At 44.3% G+C, this 20,199-nt stretch overlaps 1 protein-coding gene across 12 annotated transcripts in view; it reads right to left on the bottom strand.

The window, feature by feature from the left end:
* The window catches only part of LOC137434968 (F-box only protein 46-like), a 115,336-nt gene that overhangs the window by 58,152 nt on the left and 36,985 nt on the right, over positions 1-20,199 (bottom strand). The window contains exon 1 of one of the 12 annotated variants that reach the window (XR_013624607.1): positions 15,528-15,816. The exons of 8 other annotated variants lie outside the window; for them this stretch is intronic. Coding sequence is in view for 1 of the 4 variants with exons in the window: in XM_078784885.1 (XP_078641011.1) it covers positions 15,528-15,584 (57 nt within the window). In the remaining 3 variants the exon portion in view is untranslated. Of the gene's footprint in view, positions 1-15,527; positions 15,817-20,199 lie in introns of those variants that run through there. 3 more of the 12 variants (XR_013624606.1, XM_078784885.1, XM_068128240.2) reach the window with 3 other exon arrangements.

Raw genomic sequence — 20,199 nt, 5'->3', positions numbered from 1 at the left:
AAGAAACAATTGTGCATCTGCAGTTGGCATATTGCGTAACCGAATGGCTTACACAGAAGCGACATGGTGAGTATTTCTCTCCTGGGGAAACAAATATAGATGCACAGAAAAAATTTGTAGACCCTTTGGTGTATAAAGCTATTGGTTGGATGATGGATGGCAAAAAGATGGAGAAAACACTGACAGGCACACGCTACCTGAGCATTGCATGTAATATCACAACCTGATCAACCTCAATCACATCACCCAAGCACTTAGGCCTGGCAGTGTTCCTCCATCACAACTTCAAAAGCAGGAAGCTGATTGACAGTATTAGTGACCTAGGGTATTGCATAGCCTTTACAGAGCTATGTACATTCATCACATCTGTCGCCCTCCATATGGAAGCAGGTGAGCATACACCAAAGATGGACTTCACAAGGTGCCACCATGACTTTGAATGAAAAGACTGGTTGAATTCAACCTAGGTATTAGGAAGCTGATGTTTTCTGGCTTTCCAAAGGATGTTTATAAAAGAAGGTGGTACAATGTGCTCACATTATATATCATGACTAATATATGTACTTGTCATAAAGCTAGAAAGGACACTTAAAGCCCCAATAATCCACCTCCATTTTTGCAATATGTCCAACTGCAGTTCGACAGTTTCAAACTGGAATATGTCTGACATAAGTACATTCTAATGTCTTTGTCTTGTATGAATTGTACATGCATGATTACTTCACAGCAAGACATTGGTAGAAATAAATAAAAGAATTTTTTTTTTGCAAACATTGCTACTGTACGAATCCTGCAAAGAACAGTAAACTTTCAAGGGCATAAAACAGCTATATGAAAATAATGGACTAGGTATCCAATTTCGTTAGAGTATTTCACATGAAAACAAAGCAGTTTTCCAAAAGAAAACAAATTCTACATTCCTTGCCAAGCACAGAGGTCACAGGGACAAGAATATACGGTGTGTTCAGCCAATGGCTCAAGAAACAGGGACACTAGGGTGGTTCTTAGCTATGTAAGGCAAAAAAAAAAAAAAATTGAATTGTTTTACTTCTAACCTTTAATTTTTTGGGTATTGAGGTAAAACCTCTGCCTGTGAAATATTTTTTGAATACATCAAGTTTTAGGGGTTGCACAGTGACTCGTAGTTGCCAGCCACTCAATGTTTGTGCCCGATAAGCGTCGATTTCCTGCAATCGGGAAACCTATTGCGATGTTCTGTCACAACTTGAAGCAGATACTATGTTTGCTCTTCATCCCTTGTCAGGAGATGATTGTACTGTTCAATGAGAGCAACTGCACACACCAGAGTACAGCTGTACTGTATTCAATTAACGTAAAAGCAACTTCAAAATGTGCAGTACATAGGAAGGTCATAGGTCAACTGTAATGGTCAAAATCACAAGTATAGCAGTGGAGAATAAATAATCAACTCCAAACATTTATGCGAGCCAAATATGTGAAATCACAAGCTCCGTGGTCAACCCCTAAATTGAGTCCAAATGGCTTAAAATTTCACCACAGGGTTTTTTTTATACATACCGGCACAATTTTTTTTTTAAGTGTTAGGAACATAACTTTTCTAACTTCCATTTTTAAGAACCACCCGAAGGGACACGAGCCTCACTCTTGAACACCAGTTACTCTTTTAGATTAAAGGTGTACAAAGTGGTCACAAAGAACGCAAATGTGTACTTTACAATGGCAAAAAGGCGAGGACGAATCGAGAGTAGAGAATGGGCGAAGGATGGCAAACTTCATTCAGTTATACGAGAGTGCGTTGAAAAATAATGCCTCCTATTATTTTTCTCCAAAGCAGGTAAAGATATTCACCTCACCTAGGGTGGTGAACAGCCGGTAAAGATATTCGAATGAAACAAAGTACAGTCCACACATTAGTTCTTCCCGCCACTGGGTGGGAAGTTTCATGATTCTGACACGAGATATCTCGGTGCTACGTTAGTCAAAATAGCAGAGAAAAGCACGACATTGTCAGTGCTGTGAAGCGTCAAGCTCTGGAGATGAGAGTTGGGATGACCGACTGGACATCAGGGCTGCGTGCACCACTAGTATACAGAGTCGAGGCTCGTGAAAGAGCTAACATTTATCAAACAAACAAATCAAACAAACAAGCAAACAAAGTATATAAAAAGGGGAGCGGTCGACAAGATGGGGAGAGAAGGGGAGGAAGCACACAAACACAACACCTGAGAGCAGGGACATCGGGAGATGTTTTTGGAGGGAGAGGGCCTGGGGGGAGGCAGGATAGGTATAAAACGCAAGGACACCAAGGACTTCCAGGAAAGAAGTCAAAAGTCACCTCAAAAAAGTGGACCTGGGGTGAAATTAGCGGGGGGTAGAAAAGATCAAGGTTTTGGATTGGGGAAGATAAGAGATGGTGGTGAACAGCTGTTTTAAAGACCTGGAGGGAGGAGTGGGATTGAAGAGAGTGAGGGAGTTTGTTCCAGAGGCGGGAGAAAAGAGGAATGAAGGAGTGAAGGTGAGCAGAGAGTCTTGATTTTGGCAGTTTAACCATAAGAGGGTTGCAGGCAGATCTTGTGCGACCTGCAGGAATATTTGGGGGACAGAGCCCAGAGAGAGCTTGGGGAGCAAGGCCGGAGAGGAGTCGGTCGAAGACGGAAAGACCACCAACCTGCCTGCGGTGATTAAGTGAAAGGCCCTCGGAGATAGCGTCATCGCGGGAGATTCCAATGATTCTGAAAGCTTTGGTTTCAACAGCGTGAAGACGAGCTAAGTGTGAGGCAGGAGCACCAGCCCAGAGGGGAGAGCAGTACTCCATTGAGCTGCGGATGAAAGCCTTGTATGTGGTGAGGAGCTCAGGTGTGCCAAGGAAGGACTTCGCACGACGGAGGATGCCCAGTCGGCAACTGGCTTTGGAGGCCAGCTTGGAAATGTGGTTTTCCCAGGAAAGATCATGGCAGATAGTGAGACCCAAAAGCTTGAGTGACAGAACTTCTTGGAGAGGATTATTCAGAAAGTAGATGGGAGGGTTGTCCAGTCGGTCTTTTCGGAGAGACATCTAAGAGTGTGAGATTTGTCAGGATTGAAAGACATGTTCCACTTGTTTGCCCAGTCTGTGATTTTGTCCAGGTCTGCAGAGAGTGAGGAGGCTGCAGACTGCCGATCTGAGGGATGAGGAATGGAGCGGCAGAGAGTGGAGTCATCAGCAAAGAGATAGAGAGGATTTTCAAGAGAGTCAGAGAGATCATTGATGAAGACCAGAAAAAGCACAGGGCCCAGAACACTGCCTTGGGGAACTCCAGCCTGAACAGGAAGAGGAGATGAGAGAAACCCATTCAGGGCCACACGTTGACTACGACTAGAGAGGAATTCCGCCAGCCATGCGTGGAGATTTCCATGGATACCAAATGAGGAGAGTTTGGTGAGCAGAGCGGGGTGCCCGACCGTATCGAAGGCACGTGATATGTCGAGGGAGACGGCTCTAATTTCCTGTTTGGCATTGAGGACCTCCATCCATTGTTGAGACAGCAGAAGCAGCATGTCCAGAGTAGAGTGACCTGGTCTGAAACCAAATTGATGATCAGAGATCAAGCCATTGGAGAAGAGGAAAGATTTCATATCCGAAGCAATGATGGATTCCATGACTTTGCTGATAATTGGGAGAAGGCTGATTGGTCTGTAGTTGCTAGGATCTGTTTTTGCACCTTTTTGTGCAAAGCGGTGATGTTGGCTGATTTACAAGCAGATGGCAGTTGACCTTGAGCAAAAAAGAGGGTGAAGAGAACAGAGAGAGGGAGTGAAAGAGCGGAAGAACAGGATTTTAGGACCCGTGGGCTGATGCCGTCAGGTCCAGTTGTAGAATCAGAGTCGAGGGTTGACAGAAACTTTTCCACCTTGTCAGGAGGAAAGGACACGGAGTCCAGGAGCAGCTGGGTACGACTGGGTATGGTGGGTACAGAGAGGGATGGGTTTGGGACACAAGATTTAGAGGCAAACACAGAGTTGAGGCATTCAGCTTTTTCATGTGCGGAGTCAGCTGTGTAGCCGTTTGAGGTAAGGGAGGGGATGGAGGGGGAACAAACACCAGAAACAGATTTGACCAGACGCCACCAGGATTTGGAAGAGGGAGACAGATAAGAGAGTTCGGTCTTGAGAACGGAGAGATATTGTTTCCTAGCTCTCCTGAGGGTGGACACACACTTGTTTCGGGCTTTGTGAAAGGAAATGAGATTTCCTTCCGTTGGATTTGCTTTCCAGGAGACGAAGGCAAGTTGTTTCTGGGCAACAGCCTCACCACAAGATTCCGTGTACCATGGACGGGAGGAAAGGTATGACAACTGAAGACGAGATGGGATAAATCTGTGCATGAGAGAGAGCAATTTACTTTGGAAGAATTCCCAGGATGAGTTGATGTCAGAGGTGGTAGAGATGTACATGTGTGGTAGTACATGGTGTTATGTAGAATTATTATATGTAAGTGCAAAATTTGCTACACTAGTGGAACCAATGTTTTTTTGCATCTATATACCCTTGGCAACAAGACCTGAGTTGGTTCCATTTTTTTCAATGGCGTCTTCGGCGGCCATTTTGAATTTCAAAATGGCCGCCGTTTTTTGCAATTTTGTATGTATTCTAATTTCTACAGTCTTAAACTACACATAGATAACTATAATTACAATAATGAAAGAAATATGAACATTTGCTTTATTCTTTTTATCTTACAGGTATTCATAGACAAGTTGGATTTCAGCTTCACTGCTGCATAATGTCATCGTTTGAAGAGCCGCCTTCTAAGAAGCAATGCACAAGTTAGGAACTTTGTGTATTCTGCCAAGAGAGAACTCCTGAACCTTTGGTTAACGTTGCTCATGCCAATTTCAAATGTGCTTCATATGAAACATTTCTTAGCAGCTTGCACAAAAGAGTGCAACTTGGCAACTTAAGCTTTGCGTCAGCTAGTAAGAGACTATGTGATGTTTCTTCAGTAGTACTTAAAGAAAAAAGGCTACATGGCACAAGCAATGTTACAAGGCAGTGACAAATCGTGCTCATATCAAACGTGATGAAGTGAACTTTAGTAAATCTTGTGAATCAAAGAATATTTCAAATCTGACGAATCGCAAGGGATGACCGTCGAATCCTCAAAACCGAGCAGCACCGTCAACTTCAGCAACAACTGTGTCAACAGTTGCATGATCTCAAAGCAAAAGTGACTCATTCTTCAGAGATAAATGTTTCTTTTGCCAGAAAGATACTAATGAGGTTCTCCATCCTTGTACTAGTTATAGTAGAGGCTCGCATTTCACAGATATTGTCAATAAGAGTGGAAACAAGACTTGGCAGGTAAACCTAGGTGATGTGCTAACTTCTGGTGATTTACTTGCTAGAGATATTGTGTACCATCACCTTTGTTACACTCGTAACTGGGAAAAATATGTTCAACGTCCACATCGTAAGGGCGGGTGGTGAGTTGTCCTTTGAAGCCAAACAGGAAGAGAACCTGAAATCCATAGCAGCTGAAGTAGAGTTTACAAGCATCATACAGCAAAGGATTGATGAAGGAGAGTTCATCCCCATGCCTGATGTGCACCTTCTGTATAAATATATCTTCCAGAACCACAATGTTCAGGCTGGTTTTGATCCCAACAAGAGGCTATACTTAAACCAGAAACTGAAGAACAACCTGGATAATGTCGAAATCACAGGCATATCTGGAAAACTATCAAAAGTTTATTCCAGTGATGCTGGTGCTGCAGCTATTCGGGCAGCTTCTGCTGAACAAAAGGATATGCAAGCAAAGTTCAAAATTCTCTTTCAAAGTGGAAAGATTATAAGAAATGCAATAACACAGGCGAGGCAACTTCCTTGGAAATTTGAGGGGTCGCTAAAGGACAGTATTGAAGTTGGAATACCAGAACAACTGTTCTGTATGATAAGATGGATCATCCAGGGAGCAGCCACCACCAAAACACAATCACGCAATGAAAAGATAAATGGAACATGTGCACTTATTGGACAGCACATCATCCAGGAGTTCAAATCTGATCGGCAGGTGCAATATCAGCCAAAGTCCTCAACTTCAACCTTCAGGTTCACAACTGAAACGCCATTAGGGGTTGGACTTTCACTCCATAGCCATCATGCACACCACAGTCGCAGAGACATAGACATGTTGTACCAGAGTGGCGTTGGTGTTTCATATCAACGTGTAAAGGAGATCACTTCAAAGATTGCCACCACAGTCCAAGAGGATATGAATGAATTCAATGGCGTTTACGTGCCTCCAGGACTGTTGAAAAATCTGCCAATCAGATGCTCAGCTGATGACCTAGATGCCAAGGTAGACACAGCTGATGGACGGAACACATTCCATGGGACTGCTCTTGCTGTCTATCAACGAGTTCCCCCAAATGTATCAGAATACGAGACTGTAGCTGAACCACTGAAGCTGAATGACAACACCTCAACAAAACTTGAGAACATCCTGCCAACAGTGACTGAAATGTCTGACTGTACAATTACTGGTAACCCCAAGCCAAGTAGAAGTCCACACTATGAAAACTTTAAACTTGGTCAGTATCAAGATAAAGTTGTTAATGCAACACAGCAAGACTTTGCATGGCTACTTTCACGGTATTCACAGAGGCACCATGAAGAGACATCAGCCGGTATACCAGTTTGGTCAGCATACAATTCTCGTGTGTGCACTCCAGAAGAGAACAAGACACCCAACCTTGATCAAGATCACACAATGCCTATCATTAAGGCACCAGCTCATGAGTGGACAACACTGGTGACAGTTCTTGAGAAGCTTTCGTACCTCAATAGTGTTGTGTGTCCAGAAAACACTGGAACGATTTTAGTTACATTTGACATGGATCTTTACAAGAGGGCCCGAAAGTTATAATATCTTCATGACCAATATGCTGGGAAATGGATGGTATGCCCTGGTGGTTTCCACACTGTCTTGTGTGCACAAAGGTGCCTTGGGAGGACTGTTGAGCACAGCGGGCTTGATGAAGCTTGGAGCAAGGATCTGTACAGCACTGTGACAGTAAATCAGATGCTCAATGGGAATCACCACAATCGTGCTGTTCAATCTCATGAGCTCACATTAGAGGTATTCTTTGATCTCTGGCTTTCAGAATTTCTGAAAGAGAAGCCTGCAGTTGTAGAAGCTCTATCTGCCTGTATGGATAACTTGATAGAAGCAAACAAGAAAGAGGTAGGCATTCAGGAAGCCCATCACCAACTTCTAATGGAGATTGAACATCTAAACTTGGAAAAGCAGATCAATGGGCACGAATGTACATGAGGCAAGTGTTGGCGCTGATTAACTTCACACGTTCACTGAAACAGCCAGATTTCTTCCTGTACTTGGCGTCTCTAGAAAATTTGTGCATATACTTCTTCAGCTACAACCGACAAGATTATGCTCAAAACAAGTTGTTAGCCAAAGATATTTCTCAAAAAACGTCTGTTAACTGGATATAAGTGTTCTGGTGGATTTTCTGTACAAGGAATGACAAAAATGCCAGAAAAAATGGTTAATCAAAGTGTTTTATGTGAAAAGATACATACAAAATTGCAAAAAATGGCGGCCATATTGACTTTCAAAATGGCCGCCAAAGACGCCATTGAAAAAAATGGAACCAACTCAGGTCTTGTTGCCTAGGGTATAAAGATTCCAAAAAACATTGGTTCCACTAGTGTAGCAAATTTTGCACTACAATGACACAACACCATGTACTACACTACAATTCTGGAAGTAAGACAGGGTCAGATGGTGTGCAGCACAAAGGAGCACCAGCACAGACTTGGCTCTAAGATTTTCATCTCTTCCGTAAACTAAAGGAAAACCCTAGCGGAGAACATTTTTCTTCTGACGATGATTTCAAGGCCGTTGTGAAGCACTGATTGAGTCAGCAGAACGCATAGTACTATCGCTATCCACAGCGGTGATTATGTTGATAAATAAATATGCACCAAGGCAGAATAAAGATCGATGTTAGTATGAGTCTTTGTTTCATTAAATAGATTTAGCTGTTTTGGAGAAAAATAATATGAAGCATTACTTTTCAACACACCCTCGTATGAAAATACTAATACGAATTGTGCATCACATGGTGTTTACCCACAAAGTGGAAGACCTCACCATCTTTCCCAAGGATTTTTATTTTTAAGTGATCCAGAACTTCACATCCAATCAGCTTGTAGTTTGAATGTGATGTACACTGTGGTTTGAATTAACGTGCAACAAAAGCAGATCAATCCAATCAGATGTATGCATAATTGCCACCGGTGTTTGGATCGCTGACAACTACGGTAATCATCGATACTGAAACAAAACAAAAAATGTTGATGATTTATTAAAGTTGTGGCAAGTTCCATGCAATTACACATCATTTTGAATGCTGGGAAAACCCTGTGCACAGTGCTCAGCAACAACAGTTGACAACCTAATCAGGCAGGGTAGTGGTTTACTCGTCCTCATCTTGTTAACTATATTAAGTTCACCTGAGGTTAAAAAGTGAGATACTAACCTGGAATCATTTTGGTTTCAAGGTTCGAAAGATAAATTTAAAATAAGGAATAGTGTTTAGATTTTTATGAGACCAACTCTGGTATGACGGTTATAGCCCTGTTATGTATGTGCATCGGCCTGTTTTTGATGGCAGTGAGCTATCATTACGCAGTAGACACACAAGCAGGAAGTTGTAATTTTCACAGCAAAAATCTGTCATTTTGCATGCATATGTCAGATGGCAGCCAAAGAGCAGACACAACAAATGCTGTAAGTAATCTAGTAAATAAGTAAAGTAAATAATGTAAGTGGTCGAGATGGCGGCGGTGATGGCGATATCAGCAGCAGCAGCCCCATGTTCCATTCTGGAACCTTTCAACTTTCAATTGTACGTTTCATATATCATCCACACAGATTATATGAATACTTTACAAGGGATATTCCATTCAAACAATATATGCAAAACTATGGTGGAATTTTCACCTTCAATCCATCCATGTTACAACAGCAGTCAGTAATAGACAAATATTTCCAGACAGCCCTGAGTAACCGGAAAGGCAAGCTGTAAGCTGCAGGTGACAGATGTACAAATGCATGGACAGACGTGTGCAGATGAAAATGGCATAGTGAAAATTTTCAACAAAGAACGTCAAAACCAAAGTTGCATGTTCATGTTCATGTTCATGAAGCAGCTGGTGAAGGTGTAGTGGGAATTTCAAAACATTTGGGGACTTGATAAGAGCTCTGGGTAGCTGTTAGAGTCAAGCACTGTTGGCAAAAATAAGGAACTAGAACGGCACTTGGTCGAGAGCATACCTCCGCCAGGCTGAACAGTTTACGTTTTGCATCCCACTGGTAGGTCAGATCTGGATTAGGATCTGGACCAAAATTGAATCCGATTGTTCTTTTCACTTACCCAACTCATCCACCAAGTTTTGTCATAAGTAGTCGACAACTTTTTGAAATATCATGTTACTGGGAAGAGTACCCATCCCAAGTGATGGGAAAAGCTAGCATGGGATCCCATCCCTTTCTCTTTCTCTCTCTCCCCCCACGTCTCTGCCCCACTCGCTCCCTTAAATCCTCTCCTCCCTGCTGTCTCTCCCCCACTCCCTCCTGTCTCTCCCCCACTTCCCTCTCCTTCCCCGTCTCCCTTCTCTCTTCCCCACTGATCTTCACGTGCGTTCAAAAGGAATAAGTAACCATGCCAACGGTTTTTTCAACCAAGTAAATCGATGATTACCTCTCCAACAGCAGAGAATTGGGTGAAGGTACAGGGCAGGGGTTGGGGTTCAATATAGCAAACAGACGTTATTAGGAGTTAAATACGTTGCCAGTGAAAGAAGATGATGTCATAGTGTGCGGACATCAATAGAAACACTCCGCTGGGACCGGTATCAATAACACTCACTACATGGATGGCGATCTTATGCACTTGTGGCGCAACTTTATTATTAAACAATTAATATTAATAAGGAGATGCATAATAAAAGAATACTGGATTTTATTTTTATATATATACATCATCAAGGCTCCTAGAAGAGCAAGAACACAAGACGATGATGTTCACGGCAGTAACAAAAGTTGATACAAAAAGTAGAATCCGAATCCAAAAAGATCATAAAGATCACAACTTTTGACCTTTTGACCTCAAAAATAGTTTGTTCCCCAATTCATTGGCTCAATATGCAAATGCTGTTCAACTTTCAAGTTAATCAGATGAAAAATGACGATTTTAGAAATTTGACCCAAGATGACCTTTGACCTCAAAATCAATAGCCTTCTCAATTGTGACAACCTCAACAACTTGGTAAAGTTTCATGATAATTGGTTTAGAATTGTGACCTGTAGGCGAGTGACAAATAAACAGACAGAATAACAAAGTCGACCGACCAATATACTTGAAAAACCTTCGGTTTTGCAAATAACAAACTGGAGTGATCAACATACTACTGCCAGTAACCCTCTTCTGGTGAAACTACAAAAATCAAGACTATCTGCTCACATTCGCTCTTCCATTCCTCTTTTCTCCCACCTCTGGAACAAACTCCCACACTCTCTTGAACCCCACTCCTCCCTCCACGTCTTTAAAACTGCTGTTCATCACCATCTCTTATCTTCCCCCATCCAAAACCTTGATCTTTTATACCACTGTTAATACACCCAACATCTACCTCCTACAAATTCCCTGTTTTCTTTCCTGAAATCGCCTGTAGTGTCCATCTTGCTTATCCCGTGTACCCCGCCCCAGCCCTCTCCCTTCCACAGATCTCCTGATGTCTCTGTTCTCTACTGTTGTTGTGCTTCCCTCTCTCCCCCTCTTGTCTCCCGCTCCCTTTATTATCTATATAAATAAAACACAGTGTGTGTGTGTGTGTACGTTACCAATAGACTCCTAAACGGAGAGGCTCACGTGCTTGATATTTGGCATAGACATGGCCATTGAGCCTGGGAAGGACATGGCCGACCTACAAATATTTGACGAGATCCATATTTTTTATTCATATTTACCTCAGCGCATTTCAGCGAGGAACATTATACACTGAATCTCAGCATGTGCCAGAGCAGGTCGCTGATTCGCTCGGAGCGATCACGTGATGTTCCATCCTCGCTGCCAGACCACTGAATGGAAAATATATAGAATGGCCATTGCCATTCACACCACATAGGTGGAGATGCAGCTACCGGGCGCCATCTTGGTTGGCACTCGATGCTGGGCGATGGTGATTTCCATCACACGTTTGCACGTAATTCAGAGCGAAAAGCGATTGTGTTTTTTCACCTTTTGTGCGATCGTGTTTTGTGTCGATTTTTGTGCGATATGAATTAAACGTCTTTGAAACGGCTGTGAAACATCTTTCCACAACCCTTCCTTAACCGATTGGAGCAGTTTATTGCCGCCTAAAATGGCATTTTAACAGTTGTCTCGCTTTTAAAATCTGGGACACGTTCAAAACAAATGAGATCCGCAAAGCGAGTTGGTCGAGTCGTGTTAACCAAGATGGCGACACGGCGGCTACCCTTTTCGCGGAGTATGAGCATTCTATATATTTTCAATTCAGTGCGCCAGACTCGCTCACTTACTTGATTTGTGGCATAGACATGGCCATTGGGCCTTCACGGTGTAATTTGTGCGAGGCTTTTGTCCGAGTGAGCTTGAGTCGAGAGGGCGAATGTACAGGTTGGGAATGTACGGGTCTCCCTTCCCCCGCCCGGCAACGCCGGTACTGGAGGGCGTCATAGGATCGGTGAGTCTCCAAAATCTGCTTTGTGCTGTTGTTGCGAAGATGCAGGACGATGTCGTGATTGTTGTGCTACTCTCCTCCCATGAGAACTGCAACGTCATTGTTGACTGGCCCTCCCCTTCCTCCCCTCCCCTTCCCCATCCCCCCCTCTCCCTTCCCTCCCCTCCCCCTCCCCTTCTCCCCTCCCCCTCCCCCCTCCCCTCCCCCTCCATTTCCCCCCTCCCCCTACCCTTCCCCCCTCCCCCTCCCTGTCCCCCTACCCCTTCCCCCCTCCCCCTCCACCCCTCCCCCGCCCCCGCCCGGCAATGCCGGGTACTTCTGCTAGTATGTTATATGTGTTAGCTTACACTAGCCTCAACCATGCACAGAAAATAATAACAATAAATAATTTTTGCCAAGTAACAATATTGCAGACAAACAGACAGACAGGAGTGAAAACATAACCTCCTGGAAGTCCTAACCTGAAACATAACCTGGAAGTCCTAAAGCAGAATAAATCCAATGTTTTTGATAAATAATAATGATGTTTATACATCAGTGATTAAATTGCTGACAAGATGGTTTACTTCAGGGCTGTTTAAACTTAACAATAAGACGTCAATTTTCCTGTCTAAGCTTTCAATATACTGTACTGAGTGTATTTGTGGGAGCCCACAACATTCCATCTCTTGTATCAAAATAAATAAATACACATGAAAACCTCCTTTGACATCAAGGTGTGAAAGCACGATGGCCAATTCAGGCTAGAACCTAACAGCAAATTCAAAGAGACACGGCTTGAGAATTCCGCTGATAAAAAGACCAGGCCACTCCTCATATGGCCAATCATTCCCTTAAGCAGAAGCCACATGGCATCTGCTTTCATCGCACATCTCGGGGCTCACAGATCGGGTTGCACGCGCAGCCCAGGTATGGGGAGGTCACAGTTTTAGGTGGTTAGGCCGCGACGTGGTCTGTGACTGGACAGCCAGCGAGTCAAAAACAGTCAACTCATGCCAAATCAATCCTATCTTTCAAGTTGCTTTTCTCGTTGGTTGTTATCTCCATATGCAGGCTTTTTCAGGATCGTCACCAAGGGCTCTTTTCAGGATTGTCACCGAGTCCCCCGTACGGCCTCCAACTGCCATTCGTTTGTGGTAAGGTTTGTAGGATCTTTGTAAGGTTCTTCTTTATTATTCCCATTGGTACAATTCCAGCACTCTTAAGTTTCCAGAATCTTATTTATACCTTCTGTTTCTACCTTGCAGAACCTGCACTTGTCCAATTGACTAAACCCAGCCATTTTTAAAGCCATTCGTGTAGTGTCCTTGGTCTTGGGCATTCATAATGATTTGTTATCCGACCCAGTTAAGCTGACCTCTTCTGGGCCATTCCAGTGATCCTTCTTTGCCTATGCCCAATCTGTCCATACCATTTTTTGTTGTATATTTTTATGTTGTCTTATTTGCTGGCATTGGAGCTGTATCCATTGCTGTTACGGTTTGGCTTGTGACATCTCCTATTTGCACCTGTCTTTGGAAGTTTTTTGCAGGGTGGGTTAGGGATACCTTTTCTGGCTTGCTGTCTTCGTATTTGCAAACAAATTGGGTTCGGTCGTCTTGAACTTTTCACGCATTCAGCCAATCCTACAATTGGCACTCTGCACTTGGTTGAGTTCCATTAGTCCACCTCCTCGTCATCTCGGCAGGTAAATTCTCAAGATGCACTGATTTTTGTAGAACATTTTGTGGATAGTTTGGAGTTTCCTTGTTTTGATTTCTAGTTTATTGATTTCCATTTGTGGCCAGTTTACTAGTCCACAGCTGTACAGCAACACTGGTACTGCGAGTTGGTTTATGGCTTTAATTTGGTTCCTTGGGGTGAGATATGTTGCGACATATTTGGTGTGTGTGAATGTGTGTTTGTGTGCATGTGTCATCATCTCTGTCACAAGTCAGGTTTTTTTTTTTTTTTGTATACTGAATCGAGGCTTGTGAAAGAGCTGACAACCGCGAGGGAAAGACAGCACAGGGGGACCACGAGGGAAAGACAGCACAGGGGGATCGCGAGGGAAAGACAGCACAGGGGGACCGCGAGGGAAAGACAGCACAGGGGGACCATGAGGGAAAGACAGCACAGGGGGACCGCGAGGGAAAGACAGTACAGGGGGACCGCGAGGGAAAGACAGTACAGGGGGACCACGAGGGAAAGACAGTACAGGGGGACCACGAGGGAAAGACAGCACAGGGGGTCCACGAGGGAAAGACAGTACAGGGGGACCGTGAGGGAAAGACAGTACAGGGGGACCGCGAGGGAAAGACAGCATAGGGGGACCGCGAGGGAAAGACAGCATAGGGGGACCGCGAGGGAAAGACAGTACAGGGGGACCGCGAGGGAAAGACAGCACAGGGGGACCGCGAGGGAAAGACAGCACAGGGGGACCACGAGGGAAAGACAGCACAGGGGGACCACGAGGGAAAGACAGCACAGGGGGACCACGAGGGAAAGACAGCACAGGGGGACCACGAGGGAAAGACAGCACAGGGGGACCACGAGGGAAAGACAGTACAGGGGGACCACGAGGGAAAGACAGTACAGGGGGACCACAAGGGAAAGACAGCACAGGGGGACCGTGAGGGAAAGACAGTACAGGGGGACCACGAGGGAAAGACCTACCAAGGTAACTCCCAATTCGGGTCAAAACTTGTCACTGGTTCTGTTTTTACAACCTGTTTACACACTTAGGGTGAACTGTGATGACAACACGTTTTTGTGTTGTTGTTCAAGATGAGCAAGTATCCATTCATTCCATGCGTGGGTATGCTAGACATTCCCTCAAAGTGGACCAATCATCAAGGTGGGAGATCTGGACAAATTGCGTCACAATGTTATTGGAACTTCACTTCATAAGGGAGTGCATGTTGCATGGGATGCCGGGCTGAATGTCACGCCAGTGCCAAGTAGAACATGCTGAACTCGCTGCGTAATTCATCCACAATTCACAAAGCGCTATTGACATAACAACTCTGATAATCTTAACATCGACAAGCGGGATTGGCACAATGGCTACCCCTGTGATGACAAACAAGCTTATAACAGCAACAACAACAACAACAACAACAACATTTTAAACACTTGAATGGTCAAAAGGAATGCATCAAGTTTCAAGATTTGGCTCGGGATATAAACCAGTGCAAGTATTCTGCGATATGCCCACGATATGCACCAGTGTAAATCGATTTTCACCACCACGAGTGTGTGCATTGCCTCGGTTATATACATCATCGCTCTATGCTAACCTGCCGCCACAATGCATCACCAAACTCAAGATTTGCCCCGAACACAGAATAACCAGCATTCCGACACATATACACACGTGGACAATATAGAATTAACAGAAACAGGACACTTTAAAATCTCCCGGTAGTCAACCTCAATTAAAAAGATAGACTTGGCTTCATGAAAACTTCAAGGAAAAAAATAAAACAAAGCAACAACTTTGGATGGAATCAACAGGATGTTGATCGAGGTATGTGAACTGTCCTGAGAAGCAAGGACAATCTGACGTTTCAGGAGTTATCCCTGTTTGTCGGAGCAAAAAGAGGGTTAAACGAGCTATTTTGCTCCGACAAAGGGTTAACGCCCAAAATGACAGCTTCTCCTTGCTTCTCACGGTGGTTAGCATACGTCAATCCATGTTCCGTTGATTCCATCCATTGTTCTATCTGTCCGCCGACGCAGATTAACACCAGCCTCCACAAGTGAGACTAGTTTCTCATTCTCCGAAAAACAAGTGTTACCTTGTATCCAGCAAACTGCGAAGAAAACTTTTCGACTCCACCGGATTTTTTCTCCATTGGTCCAATGAAGGCAAACTCTCGATTAAATAATGAATAAATATTGCCAGCCTTGAATAAGTTTGTGCACAAACAAACCACCTACTTTAAAAGGCACTTCCTTTACGGAAAAGCAATCATAGACACACAGCAACCTTTTACGGAGGGGTTGTACCTCTTCACCTATTCTCTATATAGCCTGACTATCTAAGGCTTGCTGGCAGCCTGCCGCCGCTACTGTGCACATGTGACACTCAGCCTCCGGTTTTGTCGCCCGGCTACGATTTGCACTAAAAATTACCCACAACCAGAAGACTTTACGAAGCTACTTCTTGAGTATGCTAAGAACTCTATGGAAAGGTTTGAATATTGAATACAATAGGTAGAAGGACCACAATTTGATGAGACCAACGACGAAGGTTTAAACATTTTGGGTACTTCTTGGGTGTTGGACCATTGGGGATGGAAGGGTAAATATAGATATTGGAAGGATTGGTAGGTAGTTTAGGTATGGATCAGTGTTTGTGTAGCGATTGTGATTTATGCGAGAGTGTCTCGGAAAAGCGGCAACAAGCGGGTGATATTTGTTCTTTCCTTATCTGGCAAGTCTCAACCACCCCCCCATCCTATCCCCCTGAACAAAATTATGACTTTATTCTAGTAATACATTGTGTGATATACTGTGTGTGTAAGTATGTGTATGTGTATGTGTGTATATATATATATATATATATATATATATATATATATATATATATATTATATATATATATATATATATATATGTAATATGTATATAATCTATATATGTATGTATGTATGTATGTATGTATGTATGTATGTATGTATGTATGTATGTATGTATATATACACAGTGCATTCAGAAAGTATTCAGACCCCTTCACTTTTTTCACATTTTGTTATGTTGCAGCCTTATGCTGAAATAGTTTAAATTCATTTTTTCCCTCATCAATCTACACTCAATACCCCATAATGACAGAGAAACAGGATTTTAGAAAGTTTTGCAAATTTATTAAAAAGAAAAAACTGAAATATCACATTTACATAAGTATTCAGACCCTTTGCTATGACACTTGAAATTTAGCTCAGGTGCCTCCCATTTCTCTTGATCATCTTTGAGTTGTTTCGACACCTTGATTGAGTCCAACTGTGGTAAATTAAATTGATTGGACATGATTTGGAAAGACAGACTGGCTATATAAGGTCTCACAGCTGACAATGCATATCAGAGCAAAAACCAAGCCATGAGGTCGAAGGAACTGCCTGCAGAGCTCAGAGACAGGATTGTGTCGAGGCACAGATTTGGGGGAGCCTACAAAAAATTTCTGCTGCATTGAACGTTCCCAAGAGCACAGTGGCCTCCATAATTCTTAAATGGAAGAAGTTTGGAACAACCAGGACTCTTCCTAGAGCTGGCCACCCGGCCAAACTGAGCAATCGGGGGAGAAGGGCCTTGGTAAGAGAGGTGACCAAGAACCCGTTGGCCACTCTGGCTGAGCTCCAGAGATCCTGTGTGGAGATGGGAGAAACTTCCAGAAGGACAACCATCACTGTAACACTCCACCGATCTGGGCTTTATGGCAGAGTGGCCAGATGGAAGAATATGAATATACTGTGTGTGTGTATGTATATATATATTATATATATATATATATATATATAGTTGCGGTTCTGAGAAAGTGTACATATATGATTGAATGAATGAATGATCGTTTTAAGGCCATTTTTCCCCGCTAGAGCAGGGGTTAGCCTTGCGGGCCCCATGACAATCATGGTTCCCTGTTTGAGGCAATGTTTTTATGGCCGGATGCCCTTCCTGACGCCAACCCTTGGTCACGCTCTTACGATGCGCAGGGATACGGTGTACCTATTATAAATCGGGGTACACACCGTGATCATTCATCCCAGCAAGCTGGTACTCATTTGCCGACCTCGGAAGGATGACAGGCTGAGTCAACCCCCCTGGCGTTAATTCAGCGATCGACCGGGATTCGAACCCAGGATCCTAGGATCCCAAGCCGGCACCCTAACCGCTAAGCCAACACCAGGCTTCAAACCGCTAAGCCAACACCAGCCACCATATATGAATATGATTAATAAAGGTTAAAGGTTTTGCCCCATAGTTAGTCCACATGCAACACGTAGGCCACCTTAGAACATTAGTTATGTCATAGTATATGTGAGATAAGGACATTTCCAATAGTGATACCTGCGTTGTGTAAAAGAAATAAATAAGAGTAGGTCCCGTTCATTTTGCAGCCCACCCTCCAATCGACCTCGTTGGGCACCATCCAGTCTGCGCCCCATTCCCCATTGCGCACCATCCAGTCTGCGCCCTATTGCCCCTCGCATTAGGATGCTCAAACCAGCAAATGCCATGAGGTAGGCCTGAAAAGGGGAGGAGCGCGAGGTCGGGGTGTGGCCACGTTAAGCAGACGTCAAGGGCGGAGCCGGTAAGAGCCAACGACCAACCAGGGCTCAGATGGAATGGCGTGAGGGGCGTGGTCAAAGTGCGGCTGGCAAATTCCAGAGGGTTCGCTGGGCGGCGCTATATAACCGCGAGCACAACGCCCTTGAGGAGGACTTACCAAGAGGACTGTCACGTTTGGCATTGGTGAAAGGACACGCTGGGGGACTTTGATTGTGCAAGGGCTCGAGGACTTCGTGTGGGAAAGCGCCATTGTTGAGGACTGGTTGGGGGAGGCGCTGTTATACTGACTGATTGCAAGGGACTCGTTGAGGATTTGGCTTTGGGCTTGCTGGGAGCGCATATAAAGCGCCGGTATTTCTATTACGTACGTGGCCGTGAGCCGCGAAGTAACCGCCAGCCAAGCTTACCGATCCCCCCCATATAATTGTCCGATCCGCGTCAACGACACGCGAGGACACCGCCGTCTGCTCAACCCTCTTCGTCCTACCATCTTCTTCGCGGGGCGAGTCGGGGACCGGAGCGAGCTGTGGACGCCATTCCTTGGACCATCGCCTGACCACCTACAAACCCGTGTGAGTGAGTCTGAGAGTGTGACCGATGTGTGAAGCGGGCCCGTGTCCAGGGATAAGTTAAGACTGTTATTAAGGCTGCCCTGTGTATTCTGTTCTTCTTCTTCATTGTACAAAGTGTAATAAATCCTGTGTTATTCCTTTTCCTCTTAGTGTAGCAGCATAGCAAACCTGTTGTGCATTTTGTGATACAAGCACCAAATTTGGCACAAATGTACATTAATATGTTGCGAACATTTTCAGATATTGGGCCACTTGAAATTCCGTAATTTTTTTTTCAAATTTTTTCAAATTTCGTAATTTCAAATTTTTCGGGGTGACACCGTCACAATTTCGGTCTTCGAGGCCGGCCGATATAGTGGGGCGGCTTAGCCCAAATATTCAAAAGAATTGTGCATTTTGTGATACAAGCACCAATTTGGCACAAATGTACATTAATATGTTGCGAACATTGTGTGGTCAGCAATGAGACGAGAGTCTGAATTACATGTATGCAAAAGACCTTGTGAACCAGTGAAGCAAATACACGGGTAAGCATGAATTAAATCTAGGGCATGATATAATTTCCATGATGTTTACCTCTACACTCAATGGTGGAAGGAGGTAATGTTTTGATCCCAGCTTGTCTGTATGTCTGTTTGTCTGTTAGTCCACAAAATTCCAGACAAAGCTTGTAGTAGTGGTAGTTGTAGTGGGTAGTGGTGATAACAGAAATTGTTATATAGAACTGAACTTATATTATTATTATATGCAGAAAATAACTTCATTTCTATATGCCCTGCAGTGGACAGGTTAATTGGTTTATGCACTGAAGGGGTCACCCTGGTGTGCACTGCTGTGTTCTGCCTCACTGAGTTGTTCAGGTATGATGTACTCAGCACAAGCTTCCGGTCGGCCCGGAGGTGGGGGTGCGGGGCCTGTCACGGAACGTCAAAACAAACGGCCTGCCGGGGCCGCCCAAAAGTCGGGCGTGAGGGGCGCGTCCACTAATGGAACGCCTCTCACTTCCCAGATCGAGGGCCACGTGGTCAGGAGAACCTCGTCCCTTCCGGTCAGACTTTGCCTATCGGCCGGCCTCGAAGACCGAAATTGTGACGGTGTCACCCGAAAAATTTGAAATTACGAAATTTGAAAAAATTTGAAAAAAAAAATTACGAATTTCAAGTGGCCCAATATCTGAAAATGTTCGCAACATATTAATGTACATTTGTGCCAAATTTGGTGCTTGTTTCACAAAATGCACAATTCTTTTGAATATTTGGGCTAAGCCGCCCCACTATCTTGGTTCGACCGTTTACATCTTTTCCTCAATTGGGTAAACGTGGCACGATTCGGAACCGCTTAGAATCGGGTTTAGTACCTGTTAACAGCCCGGATCACGGCTCGCTATCGCTCGGCGTGTCCACTAAAACAGTGGTTCGGGTGGGTTATTTCCTTGCTTCCCGGGAGGCGCCGGTAATTAGGTAATAGGAATCATTCGGCCTACCACCCTATTCAGCGCTGACCGGAAGGAACATCATAGCCCTGGATCACGTCGGCTAGATAAAAGACAAGGGGATCAATCCCCCCTTGATAAGGGGGAGGCCGACGTTGGAGATCCGCAACAATATATATA

This window comes from Myxine glutinosa, chromosome 9 (assembly GCF_964187855.1).
Source record: "Myxine glutinosa chromosome 9, kmMyxGlut1.1, whole genome shotgun sequence".
NCBI classification, from domain to species: domain Eukaryota; kingdom Metazoa; phylum Chordata; class Myxini; order Myxiniformes; family Myxinidae; genus Myxine; species Myxine glutinosa.
Note: the sequence above shows the minus strand (reverse complement) of the source record. Positions and strands in the feature narration are given on the sequence as shown.